The sequence below is a fragment of the Ixodes scapularis genome, unplaced genomic scaffold (genome assembly GCF_016920785.2).
Source record: "Ixodes scapularis isolate PalLabHiFi unplaced genomic scaffold, ASM1692078v2 PGA_scaffold0__279_contigs__length_252992795, whole genome shotgun sequence".
Classification (NCBI taxonomy): domain Eukaryota; kingdom Metazoa; phylum Arthropoda; class Arachnida; order Ixodida; family Ixodidae; genus Ixodes; species Ixodes scapularis.
In genome coordinates, this window is record NW_024609835.1 from 210,430,631 (window position 1) to 210,448,555 (window position 17,925).

The 17,925-nt window shown below is 45.6% G+C and overlaps 1 protein-coding gene across 2 annotated transcripts in view; it reads right to left on the reverse strand.

Annotated features, from left to right (window-relative positions):
- LOC8026611 overlaps nt 1-14,349 on the reverse strand; it is a 49,961-nt gene extending 35,612 nt beyond the window's left edge. The window contains exons 1-4 of one of the 2 annotated variants that reach the window (XM_029981902.3): nt 14,242-14,338; nt 14,036-14,154; nt 9,200-9,305; nt 7,126-7,198 (exon numbers count right to left, since the gene is read on the reverse strand). In XM_029981902.3, the coding sequence (XP_029837762.2) occupies nt 7,126-7,198; nt 9,200-9,305; nt 14,036-14,154; nt 14,242-14,325 (382 nt within the window). In that variant the 5' untranslated portion in view covers nt 14,326-14,338. Of the gene's footprint in view, nt 1-7,125; nt 7,199-9,199; nt 9,306-14,035 lie in introns of both variants that reach the window. The other variant, XM_029981901.3, reaches the window with a different exon arrangement.
- Between the last annotated feature and the right edge of the window lie 3,576 nt (nt 14,350-17,925).

Consider the following 17,925-nt stretch of genomic DNA (forward strand, 5'->3'; position numbering starts at 1 on the left):
AACAGCTGCGATAGCGAAAACGTCTTCGAAACGACCGCAGCGCACGGGAAAGGGGATTCCCGGAGCAGTGGTCATGATCCACTGGGGATCCGTAGGTGGCGCGACCCCGTTCGGATCGTGAGCTCCATTCCGGCACGCTCCAAAACGCCCAGTGGAATTTGCCATTAGACAAGCATGGGAGCTATTTCAATCGTGCTTAGCAGCACAGATGAACATGAGTGGATAGAAACCTAGGTAGATGGGATAACAGTGTAACAGATGCGAAAACTTGAAACTTTTTTAGCCTTAATGAGAATCAAAAAGGAAATACCCCATGTTCCTGAAGATAGCGTCCTTGATATTTTTTGAGTGGCTTTCAGCTGCTCAAAATGCAAACCAGCACTGCTTATCGCACAACCCACACGTGCTTGACATAGTAATTATATGTGCGAACCACGTGGCGTGCGTAAGCAACGGACGTGCAGTTGCACGGAGGAACAGGGCAACACATTTCTTGTTTATCCTATTGTGAAACTCGATATCGAAGCAGCAGACTACAATTAACGAAGTTATCGTATTTGAAGCGATAAGCAGGAGCAAGGTTAATGTAGGCCGAGTAGATCTACCACTCGCGTAAGAGCTGCTGGCCGGCAAGGTTTCGGATTGGACCGCGTTACAGTTCTATCAAATCACAATTTATCTTGCGAGAATGCGGTTCTAACTTCTAACGATGAAGTACTAGAAGGAATATTTTGCTCATTTGTTTTCAACTGGCTGATGTCCGGATACCGGGCCGCAGAGCCTCAGGCAATCTGACGCTTAACAACTCGACCACACCTCAGCCGCTTCTTGCTGACCGCTTTTGGTTGAAAAAACACAATTCAGTCGCAGGTGGTGTAGCGCTTAGAATCCGAGTTTTTTCGCGCGCTTCCGACTCGGGATACACAGGGAGAATAAACAGAACAAAGGATTGCAAGGCCGACCAGGCCAAACGTGGTCATTGTTGCCAATCGAGTCAATAAAACCGAAACCCCCAAAAAATAAAAAGGTGTTTGGCGCACGTTTTGTGATTTGGAGCAGAATGGCGCGAGGTATTGAATATGGCGCGGTTTCTGCAACATGGCGCAGGATGGCGCAGACACATGCGTCTGGTGCAAAATGGCGCAAATGGCGCAGCCGTTCCACCCCTGCCATAACTTACAAAAACCAAACCAAATAGTTTTCCTATCACATAAACAATAAACCCCTGGAGAAAGTCAGAGTACAAGCACCTCGGCTTACATATAAGCCGTAACCTCCGTTGGGACTTACACATTGACACTATAACTCAAAAAGCGCTAAACAAACAATTTTCTAGAAAGAACCTTAAAAAGGGGATCAAGTGAGACAAAATTATTAGCCTACAAAACACTAGTCCGCCCTTTGCTTGACTATGCCAACGTCGTCTGGTTCCCATACACGACCTCTGGTGTTAGCAAGGTTGAAAGAATACAAAGATTGGCTGCAAGCTTTATATGTAACAAATATAGTTGGCATGACTCCACCTCCGAGCTATGTAAGCAATTGGAACTGTTGTCAGTAAAAAAAGGGCGAAAATTGCAAGACTCAAGATTCTATATGAACTAGCTAACAGCACCTTCAATATTCCCACAGAAAAATATCTAACCTCCTACTAGTAAACGGCTAACAAAATATAACCATGGTAAACTTTACGAAGAACTTCGAACCCACAATAATTGCTTCAAATATTTCTTTTTTTCCCCGAGCTATCAACGAATGGAATCACTTGCCGCGAAACATTGTACATTCCACTAGTGTAGAACATTTTCTCATTAACTTGGAAGCGCACCTGTTGACATAGGCTTGCATAACATTATCTTCAAATAAGTATTAAAAAAATATCTTTCTGTATAATGTACCACCCCACAACAATCCCGAATGGAATTAGTAGTCCTGGAAATAAATAAATAAATAAAACATTTAATTAAAAGAAAAATTGGAAGTCTGAATCGGAAGAGCCAGTGCTCCCACTGGCGGAACTGCCAGAACGGTTGGTATGCGAAGTGAGCATCATGTGCGATAGTCAAATTTCACCAGAAACTCGACTATCGACAGTAAAAAAACTATCGATAGTGCTATCGAAACTCGACTATCGAAAAACTATCGATACTTTCGATAGTCGACTATCGAAAAACTATCGATTGTACTATCGATAGCCGACTATCGTGAACCTATCGATAGTACTGTCGACGGTTTACTATCGATAGTTTTGCGACACTAGTAGCTTGCGTCGCTCCCTCCACTCTTTTTCTCGCTTTATTATTTTTTTCAGATGGGACACCAACTAGCCGAAGCACTTACCATAGTGGTTCAAAACTATTGATAGTACTATCGATGGTATCGATAGTCGCCAGAAATTTGACTATCGATAGTAAAAAAACTATTGATAGTACTATAGAAAAACTATTGATAGTACTATCGATAGTACTATCGATAGCTCTGCGGCACTATCGATAGTTTTGGGAAAAACTATCGATAGTATCGATAGTCAATTTATCTATAGTTTTGCATCACTAGCGGAGCGTCTAATTTTAAACATATAAATAGCCCAGCAAAGCGAAACATTGTGCGAATATAATGTTCTAAAGCGACAGCTTTACAGGCGATGCTTTGCAGAGGTTTTAACCTTGTCCCTTGTTGTTGCCGCTACAAAAAAACCCGCTCTCTGCTCTTGGCGCTGTTATGTTTCTACCCCACAATGCCATTACTCGGCAACGATCGTCTCGAAGCCTCGAAACCAAGACTTTCGAACATCGGCGGAAGTAACCAACATCAACGAGTTCTTCGTCTTCATCTTTCTCCAACATCAAGAGAAGCTGCTGCTGCGGTGACACAGGCCTCAGGGCCAGTGACCGCGGCTGTTGGACCTCGTCTTCATCGAAGCCAACAAACAGCCACCACCAATCACGTCAGCATCCCGCTGGTGACACACTGTTATATAAGAAGGGAGCTGCGGACTCGCGTGGCGGAGACAAAAGAGCTTCGGACGCCACCATCGTCTGATCTTGTCGCATTAAAACATTGTCATCCATATAGTAGCCCAAACCCGATTTCCAGCCTGTCTGTCCCCCAACCCTTAACAGCACGAGGCCAAGGTAATCAACATTCCCTGTAGGCCGCGCAGCGCAGCGTCCCACCAAGAATTGCACGACAAAAAGAGAATCATTGTGTCATCTGTTTGAAAAACTTGTTTTCAAACATTCCTCGTGTTATGCGAAATTCCACTTTGGCAGTATCCAGTTGCTAGATGTAATGCTGGATGGTTTTAGAAACTTCCACCTCGCTTACCCACTTGCTTTACGGATCACCGAGTACTGGTGGCGGCCGTCAGTGGCATCGCCAATGCCAAACACGACGACTTTGAGAATTAACCACATCGCGCTTCCGTTCTCGAGTACGTGACAGCACCATTCCACCCGCATTGCGCGACTGTCCTACAGCTATCGCTTTTGTTTTCTCACACACTGTGGGGAAAATATATGACTTCTATAGTTCGCAAAAGACAACAAATAGCAACACCTCACACAGTGCGGGCCTTTTTGTGTTAAGGCAGACACTTCAAATGTGTCATCACCGCTATACATGTATGGCGACCATTGTCGGAGGGTCAATAGAGAACTTAAAAAACTACGCAGGTATTACTATCACATAAAATATACGCGATCTATAGTCGGTGGCAGATCAAGAATGTAAAAGATGCTCTGCCTCTAGTGCAAGCTGTGTGGCTTTAATAATACCTTGGTAAAAAAGCACACAAAGGTCGGTGAAAGCAATGAGCACAGGCTGGAAACAGAGCTTCTACTGCATTCTTATCCTGTCACCGACTTTAGATGACCTGTGAATTTCAAGGTTCCTTGTTACGTTAAAAGATATAGAAAAGGAAAATTAAATTTTTTTTAAACAGCCTTGATGGGAAAGGAATGTCGTAGAAGAAATTTACAACGAAGAAAAATATTTTTAGATTATCTTTACGAAGCAAAACGAATTTGTAGTTGGCACCTGCGGAAAAGATGGTCACGTGACTGGTTGCTACGGTCACGTGGTGCTTGCACTCTTTCACAAGCTTTTTATGGTCTCTTAGAGTTACTTTTTCATCTTCGCTTGAAGTGAAAAAAAAATAAAGATAAATAAGTAACTTTTAGAGCCCGAAGGAAGCTCCCATAAAGGTGCAAGCACCACATGATAAACCTGCGCTCCGGTCAGAAATTTATGGCGGCGCCACGATGGAGTGTTCCCTTCCAACAGCGGTGGCATGGAGAAGCGCATCCAACCGGCGGTAGGCAATGCTCAGCGTGCGGCGGCGGCATGGGGGTTCCGGGGACCTCAGCAGCGGTGCTGACTGGCTCTGGCATAACTTGCGACGGCGGCAGCGCAGCGCGGCGCCGCACAGGTCTACCATGTGACCGGCAGCGCACCAATTACAAATTAGTTTTGCACCGTAAATATACCTTTAAAAATGCTTTTGTTAGTTGTAAATTCATTTTATAAAATCCTTTTCCCACCCAGCTGTTAAAAAAATAAAAGGTTTTTCCCTTTGCATATGTCCTCTAAGAGTTATGTTTACACTGGGTAGAGCCTGACATAATCTGCTGTGTATGTACTTGCCCATGCATGTTTCTTCATTACTTTAAAGCTGTAGACACTACAGTGACAACCTAAAAAAGCTGCAGACACTACAGTGACAACCTAAAAAATCTCTTTTATGAATTTATGTTTTTTTACATTTTAACCAAATCAGATTGTTTCCAGATTGTCACGCTTTTGTATGGCAGTTGCACGCTCTCCATCGCAACACCAAGCTAAACACAACCATTTTCTTAATATCTGCCCAGTGTGTACAAAAAAAGAAAACAACCATAAACAGTCTTGGTTTGAATAAAAATACCGCACATGTCGCAGAGAAAAAAAGAAAAGCAGGTAAAAGTTAATATGTATGTGAACATTCACCAAAACAAAACAAAATATCCTTTTCAGGAAAATGTCAAACCCTACAGGTATTCTGACACGACAGCCATAGATATATTTTTAAAATCATACTGCAAGTGTCTATCAATACCCACTACTCCACCAAGTTCCAGTATATTCCTAGATGCACCAGGCATGCCCACGCGCCATCCTGCTTTAAAGGCGTGCATTTCTCCAAGCATGCGGCTCTGTTGCGGCGATGCAAGGTTTGCAGGTATCGCTTCTCCGCAGTGCCCCGGAGCTCGGTGGGAGGCACACTAACGGCGCTAACTAACCCGTCGCAACTGCACCTTTGCGGAGTTTGTGAATATTGCAGTTCATCCCGAAAAGAGCATCGAATGGCGTACAATCCGAAACTCTTATTAAAAAATTTGAGTGTTTGCACAGCCCCACACTGGCTCTGTCGAAATAAATTTCTATTAAAAAAATAGTGATGAATTAATGGTTTTTTTTTTACGGCTACTACCTATGTACACTGCAAAGCACCGTTAGCACAAATGCAACAAAGTTTTCTTTTCTGCATTTTACTCAAACATGTCATTGAGCGGCATCACATTTTACCACTTAGGTTAGTGTCTCCAAATGAGCACCTTCCATTCTGTTCTGGTTAAAAAGTGCACAAAAGACGAGGACAAAGTAGAGAACAAGCTTGACAGACAAGCAGTTGAATGTCGTCTTTGTCCTCTATTCTGTCCTCGTCTTTTGTGCATTTCTTGTCCAGAATTAATACTTTGTCAACTAGCCCAGTTTTCAGCCCTTCTAGATCACTTTCCACCACACCAGTAGTTTTTTTCTCACAGCCTTTTAATTCTGAAAAAAGAAATAGGGGAAAACTGATGATTGCCTGTTTGCACTAACTGTGTTCCTGCAGATATAATTAGGCCATATAGACCTTTCCAGCGGCAGTCTCGAACGTGGATAGTCCATTCCTGCCGGAAGCTCTGCTATCGCCAAACTTTCGGCGACACATTATTGTGACGTGTAGGAGGAACGATAATTTGACACGTCACCTTACACAGCAAAGCTTCGTGTACTGTGCGATGGTTGTTGTAACTAAGCTCTATTGCTGCAATGCTATTGTGAGGACAAGAGAATGCCCTACGCTGTTGACTCTGCTACAGTTAATTTGTTTCTTCGGAAATTGGCTGTGGCACGCTCGTGCATATACTTGTGTTGCTTAGCATTCCTCAGTTTCTACAAATGGCTCCAAAATGTGCGTTTCAGAAAACCTTTTTTTTTTTTTTTTTTTTAAAGAAGCGCGAGCAAGGGCAGCAGTGGTGCATACATTGTTGGATGTTGTAGCAAACTATATTGGCAAAAATGCGGAGCAGACGACACTGGCTCTTTGCTCTGCGTTCGCCCGCCGTCGCGTAGAGGATCACGCGACCTTTCGGACCATGTGGTTCGAGGTGACGTGAACATGACTTTGACGACACAAGACCAATGTTGCCTATCACAACCAAAGTTTCGGTATCTGCTGATGTTTAAACTAGGATTACCAAATAATATTCCTCATCTCTCCAATCCGAGGATGTAGGGCTGTTTAGTAGTGATTTGGAAAAGGGAATCACATGTAAGCCTCAATATTTGGAATTGAGTGAAGTTGCCCTTTAACTATTTTTTTATTTTCGACACCAGCGGATGCTTATAGGTGTTATCTAAATAAAATCGAAAAGTATACAGCCTAGATATAACCCACGTCAGACCCTGTGCCCGACTTAGCGCCTTGCCGCCTAGGCAGCCTTTCACAATGCTGCCCCCACCCCCCTTTCCCCATGGACACGGGTGGAGGGGGGAAAGGTAACTAAGTTTAAGGTTAAAATACTTTAAAAAGTAGGTAGTGTTGGAGCTAGAATTTTAAAAGTTGCTAAATTCGGAGCTAGATTTGAAAAGAGTCATTTAATTTGGGGGCAGCCACAAATTCCCCAAAATTCTGCAGCCCTGCACAGCTGCACAACTCTGCCTATGGTAAGTTCGCCCCTAGATCAAACCCAACGTGCCAAGTTTGGATGGATTACCTAAAGTCGTATCCTCGCCTCCTTTCGGGGCTTTCTCTTCTAGGAGGACATGTAGGAACTGAAATGTACCTGGTAAATTAATACTTCCCGACAAAACACTTACCGGATGTGTTACTTGTTCCGGCCACCTCACAAACCAACGTGCTCCTTGCTGCCTTGGCGGGTGACGGTGCATCCTGAAAGTGACGCGAGGTTCACTGTCAATAATCACCGTCAAGAGACAATCAAAGAATGTAAAAGAATGAGAGAGTAATAAATAAAAAATCAGGTATGAGGTACATTTTATTTAGGTGAGACAGGAATGTGTAGTAGTCATATGAAACTTTCGCATACTTTACATAAAATGGCTAAAGTCGTCCCCCGTGGACATCTTTCGGATAAATCGCAGGTTCCTAGCACATCCAGCACAATAACGCTGATTTCCTTTTGTGGTTTGTTTTGTAATTTAAGTTTTACCACCATAGGCTGAGTCTCAACATTCACCACTTTCAACACAGCAGTAATAAGGCAACACCAGGGAGAGTTGTGCGACCCTGTGTTGTTGTTCTGTAGATAGACGTGTTCCATCTGGAGCACAAGTCGAGCACAATGTGCAGGCTGTATGCAATGCACACTTTGTCCCATGACCAAGGATGAATATTCCAGATCACTACATCAATAGTCAGAATAATAGATATGGACATCACTGTTCCGAGGCAGGTTCCGAGTCAGTCTCCTAATCTTCGGTATTCATGTTGTCACCCTCACACCGGACAGCTAGCTTATGCTTATCTGTTCTACGTAGCACCTATTAGTAGCATGTTACAACAGGAACGTTCTCTCCATTAAATCAAATAGATCAGCCATAATATCCCGAGATATAGACCCCTTGAAACCGGGAGCAAAGTGGGTAAAAATAGGGGGTGACTTAACTTTCAAACTGAAGCCAAAAATGTTTTGAAAAAATATGTAGCCTGGTCGATTATAAAAAGTCGGTTTCTTCAGGTCCCATCACACAGCTCATCATGCACACTGTCAGAAAGTGAAGGCTGGTTTCGAATCACCGACTGACGTTTTGGACGTCTTCGCGGAACCGCCCATCGCTAACCCAACAGATTTAATATAAGAGCAACAAAAATTTCAGATGCCATCCAACTCGGTGCTTAATCTTTTGGGCTTCATTTGTATTGTCCGCCGCAAAACTAGCTTTGTGAATCAGGTTGCTGCATTTTGCAATAAAGCTGGACTGAGGCTAGAGGCAAATGTTTCAGCTTTGCTATGGTCGCCATTTGTTCTCACGACAGCCATGCCACACATGCTGTACTTTTCATGTGCTTTAAGTGCAAAGGCCTTCTGCCAATAGGCCTAATAACATTGGCTGAATACTGTTCTTAAGCAGATCCAGGTGGTGCCAACGAAGGCCTCGACAGATGCTGCAAATACAGCAAAACGACATTGGTGGAAAAGGGTGCCCCAGTACTGCTGATGTTACCTCGGCAGTGCAATTTCTAAAGGTGGGCTATCTTTTACAGCAGCAGCTGCTACTAGCCCGTCCCCCCAAGTTTCGCGACAGCATGAGCATAAACGAATTAAGTTTCCCTGCTCAATTTAGCAAAAAAATTGATGTCACATGACCTATGCACGAATTCAGTTTTCCCGTTAAATTTGGTAGGAAAATTTGGTGACGGCATGAGCATAAAGGAATACAATTACAGCAGCAGCTGTTGGTGCATTCCCCTCTGTCGTTGCGGCGTGAGCATATACAAAAATAAACAAAAAAGCTTCCACTGTCTCAACGTATCACGCCATGTGATCGTCCCCCAATTTTTTTGCTTTTGTGAACAGAAAATTATGCCTAAAACCCTGGTAGGTTACTTTCAAGGCTGAGGCATCTCTCAAGATACTAAGGTAGGTATGAATCTGAATTAATGTTCCTTATCAAGCTACACATTGGCATTCATCAAAGTAAACCTAGAAATAGACAAAAACAGGATATCCATAACTTGGCCAAGAGCCAAGACTGCACTGCACTTCGTGCGAACCAAACATCAAAATGCTCATATTCATGCAGGGGGGATAGAGGAGGGAGGCAAAACATGTTAATGAACACAGCAAAACAAAAGCTATAGGTTTTTGTTTTGCGTGCCAACTTTTTTGTGTTTTTGCACATTTGGCTCTGGAGAAGGTTACATCCTTACCTGTGGCCCCGGCAGCATGGGAGCCCCACAGCCTTCCACTGCGTCACGGCCAATAATGCTGACAATGCGGCCCACATCCCCAGGCACGGCATTCCCGCCTGTCCCACTGGAGACAAATTACACCGCCACACAAGTTGTATTGGATTCACAAATATAGCTAGGTTGCACCAATGTAAATTAGTCCTCTATGCGAGTGGTTTATCTGCAATGCTTATTTTCCACTGTGAATGTGGCACAGTGCTTCCCAACCATTACACTGCTCTGCGAGTACCCAACCTTAGCCAAGGGGTGCCATCCTAGCGGCTACAGTTTCAACTTCCTGTCAGTTGACAGGACATACCCAACTTATCAACATTGCGGGGGAAGGCAGTCCGACCACCAGGGGCGAACTTACAAATGGGCAGTGTAGGCAGCTGCCTAGGGCGGCAGATTTTTGGGAACTGGCAATCTGTGGCCGCCCCAAAATTAAATACTTGTTTTAGAGCGCAGCTTTTAGGCACCCGTTTCCGGCTTGAGCGGCGTCGCCGTAGCTGTCAGTGTAACCTCGCGGTGCATTGTGGGGAATGTCCCATAATGCACCGCACGAGACCCTTGTGACGTCACGTGTGACGTCACGAGGGCCCCGTGAGGTGTATTATGGGGCATTTCCCATGATGCACTGCATGGGGAGAAGGAGAAGGACGAGGGGGAGTGCAGGGGGAGGAGGAGGGGAGGGGGAGGGGGAGGTGTAGGACAAGGGGGAGGAGGATGAGAGGAGGAGCTTGAAGGAGGAGGAGGGGGAAGGAGGAGGAAGAGGAGGGGAGGTGGTAGCAGGGAGGATGAGGAGGTGAGGAGGAGGAAAGAGGGGTATACCCTCCCCTCAGTACCCTTGCCCCCTCTTTCTCAAGAGCTGCGCTCTAATTCGGCGTTAAAAAGTGTTGTAAATGTCTTCTTTTTCTTTTTCAGTTTTGAATTTAGTTATTTATGAAATTCTATTCCCAAATCTAGCTACTTTTTAAAATTTTAACTCCAAACTTAGCTACTTAACCCCGCACCAAAATGGTCACCGAGCATGGGGAGCAGGGGTTGGGTGGGTGGAGGCGGCACCATTAAAGGCTGCCTAAAGCAGCTAAATGCTAAGTCTGCCCCTGCGGACTGTGAATACAGATGCCCCACTGCCAAGGGTGTTTAGGATACCTACCAACGTTGAAATTCACAAGTGTCGATTACCGATTTATTCAACTGAAATTTGACTACTCCGTGCATGTGCAGAAATTGAAAACAAGCTGAAGGCGCCTAGCGGAGAGGGGATGCAATGTTTATCGGGTGCATTGCATCGGATGAACAAACTAACCATACTATTAAAGGCTTGTGTGTTTGCCTTTGAGATCTGTAAAATTTATAACAAACTACTGTGTAAATTATTCTTAAAAAATATTTGAGATTTTTGTCTAGAAGTTGGGCAACTTTCCAGAAATTGAAACTGTGTCAAACTTAGATATAAGGTTTTTGAGGATTTAGGAGAAGTCGTTAAGTGGGAGAAGATTTACGCGAGCATAAATTGATTTCCACCTGAAATCAAGGACAAATTGCACCCTTCCAGGCAACAGGTGGCACTAAAAAGCTCCACCTTCAAGACTTAAATGTAAACATTTTCGGTAGAAGTCAGGCATAGACTGACTGAGATTTAAAACTCTAACCAAAGTTTCCATAAAAACAAAATCTCCAACATTTCAGAACCAAATGTTGAAATGTTGTTTTAATGCCAAAGCCTTAACTGTTCCATCGGGCGAGCCGACGCCACCAGTTTGAAGCGCGAAAACGGCACCTAGATTCCGCGATTGGCGGATGCGCATCAATGGGGCTCCCATTGGCCGCTGTGCTTGTCAATTTCCACGACAGCTCACCCCATGGCACTGCATGTCCATCAGCGCACCGCTACGTCTAATGTCAGCGTTTCCAGGGGAGCACACGCGCTGACCCGCGACGAAAAGTACGCAGCAAACAAAAAAGGAAGCGGGTGAGCGGCTTGCATGCTTTCACATTCACAACTCATAAGAAGTGCTTAGGTGTACCTCGAGTTTTTTTTATTAAAGCTCTGGTTAGAGGTTCAAATCTCAGCCAATTTATGTTTTTGGACCAGTCAGGTGTGTTGGTTACGGAGGACTGTGGGGGGTTGGACGGAGGTGAACGCTGTTTATGTAGGTTCGGTTTGTCGTGGTGGTTGCACGCGGGTTTTTCTGCAACACGGCGAAGTCCTGAGACGTACACACTTCGAAGAGTGTCCGACAACCTGTTGGTATTTGTTCATTAATTGTTTGGATGTCCGTAGCAGAAGCTTCAAGAGCAAGTTCCGGGCTTTCAGAGTCCCTGCCAAGCATGCGCGCTTGTGCAGTGCAAGCACTGTTCAGGGCCACATGCTAGCACTTGTAGCATTGGCTGAGTCTGGACTTAAGGTGAAACAAAGAAGAGGTGCAGACGTTTCGGACAACACTGCTCTGTTACCAGGATTTTGCTTCTGTCAAAGGACACACTGCGACCCGATTTTGCTACATGTTCAGCAAGGGAATTTGTTTGAACATTGTTTTTCTTTGCATCATATTTGTGGCGCTGGAGGCATCGGGAGAAGCTTTCGGTTTACCCCACTTCGGCAGCAGGGCAACCCCTGTGCCCAAGTGGAAGTCAATGACAAATGGTGGACACCAGATTGTGACTGATGTATCCGATGGTCTTGCTGACATTCTTCACGTAGTGCAAGCAGGGACGGCTGGAAGAAGCTAGAATCATGGACAGATGAGGACACCATAGCTACTTTCAGATTATGTTGAGGAAATGTTCGGTGTAGCCATCGTTTTTGAAGATTAGCTTTGATCTTGCGGACCTCCGCTTGGAGGGACTGCTCTTTCGAGTGCACAGACATGGCAGATCTGAATAGTACAGTGACCACTGAAACCTTGTGGGCTCTAGGGTGATAAGAGTCAAAGTTAAGTATCTTCCAGTATGCATGGCTATTCTATCCACTAAAAAGGTCAGCTTGTAGAGAATTTTCTTCCAATGACGTCCAAGAAAAGGAGCATGCCGTCTTTCTCAAATTCCACCATGAACTGAATAATGAGCGTGGGTATACATTTAGGTGTTGACAAAGATGGCCAACTTTAATTGTCTTAAAGGGGTACGGAAACAAAAATCTAAATATTCAAATTTCGTTCGGAAATGAGTCAAGCATGAAGGATAATAACCGTAAATGATAATCACATGTTTGTATTTTGAACGATTGGCTATATTTTTCGTTCCAAGCGGTGCACTCGAGCAAGCGCTCGAAGAGAAGCAAACGGAGAGCGCGATGCGTCATGGGATATCCGGCGCAAACAAAAACAGAAAGAAAAGATTTCCCGCGTTCGTGGAGTAGCAAGGCAGGCGTGGTTATGAGCTTTGCCCTTGGTGGCGTTGTCAGCGTTGTGGTGATGTCAATAGCGTCAACGCGTTACAGCTGAGCCGTTCGAAGTGCCCGTGGGGTGACCAGCGTGTGGCTGGCCTGAGGAGCACATAGCTTCCACAACACTGTCAGCTTAGGGCTGAACGGTTGGGGAAAGCAACTTTTGTTCCGAGTTTTGAGGGACGGGCTAATCTTCCAGGGGCAGAATGGCTGTGTCCGGTTGCACGATCGAGGGTCCGAAAAAGAGGGGAGTCCTTCCTTTCCGTCTTCTTGGACCGTATAATACAATGCGCGATTTGTGAGTAGAGCTAGGAGGAAAGCTAAGAAGGAAAATGTTGAAATTCCAAAGGGCAGCGCTCCTCCGAAGGAATCTGCTACATCACGACTACGTAGCAGATTCCACAACATTGCTAAACTACCTCCCAAATAGGCTCTGCATGCATCCACCAGGTGCACATTGAAAGATCGTTTATTTAGCTTTAAAATTAGTTTTCTTGTGCTTTCCAATGGAAGACTGGTGTTTTTGAGGTTAGGGTGCAACATGCAACACATTAAAGCTAAAAAATGAGCGCTGAAATTTCGTTTCCCTACCCCTTTAATGACGTAAAAGCAATTGTCAACATGACAAAAAAAGATCTCCGGCTTCGGTTCAAGATAAATCGAGGCTTTTCTGTTAGTTGTGTTCCATGGTGAAGTAAGCCATAGCGACAGAGATAGTGGCCCCTATCAGCTGCACCGCTTCTCTGCTCAAGGGAGACTAGCAGAGTGCTCTACCAACTGAGCTGACCAGGAGCTAGCTGTCAGTAAAGCTAACAAATGTTAACAGTTGCCACCAGTCTTAATCGTAACCACCAGAAGGGTGAGAACAGTCGTTTAATGATTAGATATACTAATGATTCAAACTGTCTTTTAGGTGGAGAAGATTTTCGCAAGAATAAATTGAACTTGGCCGAAAGTTCACCGAACGAGGCAAACCTCGAGTTTGGACGTCTAACCACAAAAGTAAGCAGAAAGAAAACAGCAGGGCGTGTCTTCCAAGCACCCGGCCTCCGGCACGCGCTCCTCGCCTTCCGTCATGCTTTGGGTGCGCGAGCGCGCTCGAGACGCACGAGACGCTGAAGCGTTGTCGAAGGTAGGAAACTCGCGCTGAAGGCAGGACAACTGAAGCTCCTTCCTGTCGTTTTTACCTTGTCAGTTACTATGGTATGCATTGCAGATCGGGCGCCGGAGAACTGCTACTGAGTGTAGATAGATAGATAGATAGATAGATATTTATTTGTACATTTAAGTACAGGTCGCATAGAAGGCGTTTCCGCCCGTACACATATGTGCCTATGTGGCCAGCTAGACTACAGTACTTCTAGTCACGCAGTGAGGAGTCACCAGCCACACCGCGGAATGAGGTCAGGCAACTCACTCACCCGCTACTGCTGAAGTCGGCGGCCTTCCGCTTGGCAGTGGAAACCAGGCTGGCCCAGAAGCGCTGCCATCGCTTCGTCGTCTTGACGGCGGGGCCGGCGGCGTTCAGCTCTCGGACCAACTGGTAGAAGAGAGCGTTTTTGAAGGGAACACTGCCTCGCCGCCCGAGCTCCGGAAGCTCCTCCATGAAGCCCAATAAAGCTTCGACCTGGGCCGGCGAAGCACGCAGGTTCCCCTGCCGCTCAGCCATCTCTTGCAACTTGCGCTTCTTGCCGCGGCTGCCGCCATCCATTTTTCCCCGCCACCTTTGGATTGGATTGGGATTGGACTAAATTGGATCATCGCAGCCAGCGTCGGCTGGGTCGCGCTGTCGCGCTCGTCGCGCTTGACATCAGCAAATTAGAAGTCATGAGATTTATGAAAAATGTCTACAAAATGTGGTAGTGCACAAATTCGATCGAGTAAATGATCTAACAGGGCCGAATTAAAAAAAAAATGATATGTAAACTATGTAAATGCTTTAGGCTAGATTACTGAGGATCGCGCAAGAGATGGATGGATGAATGAATACGACTGCGCCCTTTGGATTGGGCGGTAGCTTACGCCACCTAGCCATTTTGTTTTACGATTTAAGCTTAGAATATTTAATGTGAAATCTATATTCACTCCGCAGTGCAAAGAAAGTGAGGCTATGAAACCCCCTTGCCATCAGTGAATAAGAAAATACCTAGTTTTCTCTCGATTTTTGCCACCATTCACTTAATCTTTGCTTGGTAATCTCTACAGTCTTGAAATCCACTCTCCCTTCGCTGTCTCTAAAAGCCAATGACTTTATTAAATCTATGTTGTCTTCGGTAGGCATAGGGTGAAGCCCTTTACAGTAGAGTATCAAGTGCTCAGCCGTCTCGTCCTCCTCTCCACAAGCAGTGCACACTGTATCAATGGACCTTTTCCGAGAAGCGTTCTGCGCACGCGCGAGCGCCCGATGCCAAGCGGTGGAAGTCGGCACGAAAAAATCGAGGAAATTCGGAATGAGGCTGTAAATCGACGAGTAGAACACGTAATTGCAGCATATATATAATTGTGTTACACAAAAAAAGAAAGTGGACGGAAAGAAAAACACGACGTTTGGGTGGACGCTATGGATTTCCTTCTTTAAAGTCGCGCTAGGCCTACCTCGTTGCATTGGGCACGCGACGCTGCTCAGAGAGCGAAGCAACTGGTAACGTAGCTCCCATTATTGATTGGTAGCGCAGGTCACTTCCTCGATTTTTTAGTTCGCGCAGCCACCGCCTGGTGCCGTCGGTATATGGAAAAGGTCCATTTCCTGGTACTTCACTTTGTATGTTCTGGTTCGCAGAACACCCGTCCCCGCCTCAAACAGCAATGAGCTTCCCCTAGAATTGTCATAAATGCTTTCTTTGGCAATAACTCTTTTGCTTAATCTATAACTTTCCAGAGCCGTCTTTGTCTGCATTCCCTCTAGCCACCGATCTCTTTCTGTGGCCTTAACTTTCTTCTTAATTGAGACTTGCTCTTCCGTGTCTTCGCTATAGCCCAAAAACTTTCCTCTTAATTTCCTAGTGCGCTGTCTCCACTTTGTGTCTACACTCCTCATGTATAAATAGCTGAAAACCTTTCGTGCCCATTGCTCCCCGTCCATTTGCCTCAACCTATCCTCAAATTCTACCTTGCTCACCGCTTCCCTGCTCTCAAATGATGCCCATCCCATGTCTCCTTGTACTCCCTGGTTTGGCGTTTTGCCATGTGCCCCCAAAGCCAGTCTACCTACTCCGCGCTGTTTTATTTCTAGTCTCGCATGCACTTCGGATTTCATGCATAGCACTGCGTTTCCAAAAGTCAAGCCAGGCACCATGACCCCTTTCCAAATCTCTCTCACCACCTCATACCTGTTGTAATTCCAAAGTGCTCTATTTTTCATTACAGCTGCATTTCTGTTGCACTTACCTATTATATACTTTTCATGGTCTCTGAGATATTCTGCACCATCACATATCCATACTCCTAGATACTTGTATTTACTAGCTCTCTCAACTGTAATATTCTGTATCTTCAGCCTTTCAACTTCATCCTCGTTAAAAATCATGACTGCTGATTTTTCGCTACTGAATTCTAAACCTAATTCCTCTCCTTCCCTACCACAGATGCTCATTAATTCCTGCAACTCTGTCCTGTTGTTAGCCCTTAGTAGAATATCATCCGCATACATCAATCCCGGTAAGGATTGCTGAATTTTTTGGCCTAGCTTACTGTAAGAAAGGTTGAATCCAAGCCCGCTCTTCTCTAGTCTATCCTCCAATCCTCTCAGATACAACATAAACAGCAAAGGCGATAACGGGCACCCCTGCATAAGGCCTCATCTTATCTCTATTTTCCCTGTCGCCTTTCCTTCCAATGTTATAATCACCTTGTTACCTTTTTTTGAGTTCGTGTTTTGATAATGACAGCTGAATTTAGACGCCTTAAGTATCCCTAAAAACCAAAAAGTATAGTCATACGGTGATTATTTCTTTAATAAAAATGTAATTGAAGGCCGCCAAACCTCGGATCCATCCGAAAACGAAACCACTCTCATTGGTCGTCGCACGCTTATCAAAAGGATCTCGGGCCAATGGCGTTGGACGACGTTCCGTCGCGCAGTGATCCCGAGGTAGCCGCATCGGCCGAACCTCTTTGTCATTCGAGCTTCGATCATGGCGGAGTTCTCTACGCTCGAGGACCTGACGCCGTTAGAGGTTGAAGTTCTTCGGCGGACAGCCGACCTGGGGATGATTTCCTATGACGCCACTCCGACGCGCGATGTGGACGATAGCAGCGCTTCGGAGTCATGTTCGGGTTCCGAGGACGACGAAACGCAGACCTTTTCGGGCGTTCTTCGATTTGCGGTTGGGGCAAGTCGTAACCAAACCAACGTTTGACATCGCAGCGTTACCTCTGGTACGTGATGTCAAACGATGTCGCCACGTTGACTTTCGCCTCGGGAGAACGGGGGGAAGGCTGGTTTAGACATGTGCAACGAGCGCGTACCTACGACTGCGTCCGTTGCGACCGGAACGACCGCACTGCGCCGCGCGTACACACACCTGTAACCACTACAACAAGCGCAGCGGGTCGTCAGCACGGCGACCGCTTCTGTACGCCGCCGTCAGCTGTGTCAGCGGCCCCTCTAAAAAAGGGGACGCACTGCTACTCAAAGCCGTAACAGAATACAGACAGACAGTTTTCTAGTCTAAAGCTTTATTATTTTTTCTTGATAGGCTTGCAGGGTACAGCGAATGAAAAAAATAAAATAAAAAGATGCAGCGCCGTCTTGGGCGATCACGACTCTAATACACGACATTGCAATAGTACAAATATCGCCACACGCCTTTTCTACGATTATAAAAGACAATGTAATCTTAGCAGCGATATAGCAACGTAGAAATATGATTTCGTGATCAGATAGACGTTGCGAGCGTTCAGGATTGCTAACACTAATCACTTTTCTCCGGTGATGAAAACGCGTGATAATTCGTATCCTTTATACGGTACGCGCCAGTAATACCTTGAACTTGAGCACACGCATGAAATGCGCCAAATCAGAAATCCGGGCGATGTTCGAGGACACAAATGCTTAGAAAGCACCACTGTAGTCGAAGTAAACAAACACGACGGCACGGGCGTTTCTGCTGTCTTGAGAGTGCCGCCACGACATCGCCGCACGAGTAGGTGGATGTTCCCTTCTAGTACGTGCTGGGTTATCATAGCGAAACACGACGAAAATTCACAGTCAAGGATAGCGCTTTTACGCGGAACGATGAGCTTTCACCTGGCCGTCCATTCCGACGATCACCACCGACGCCACGTTTGCGGATAGAAGGAGCCGGCCGGC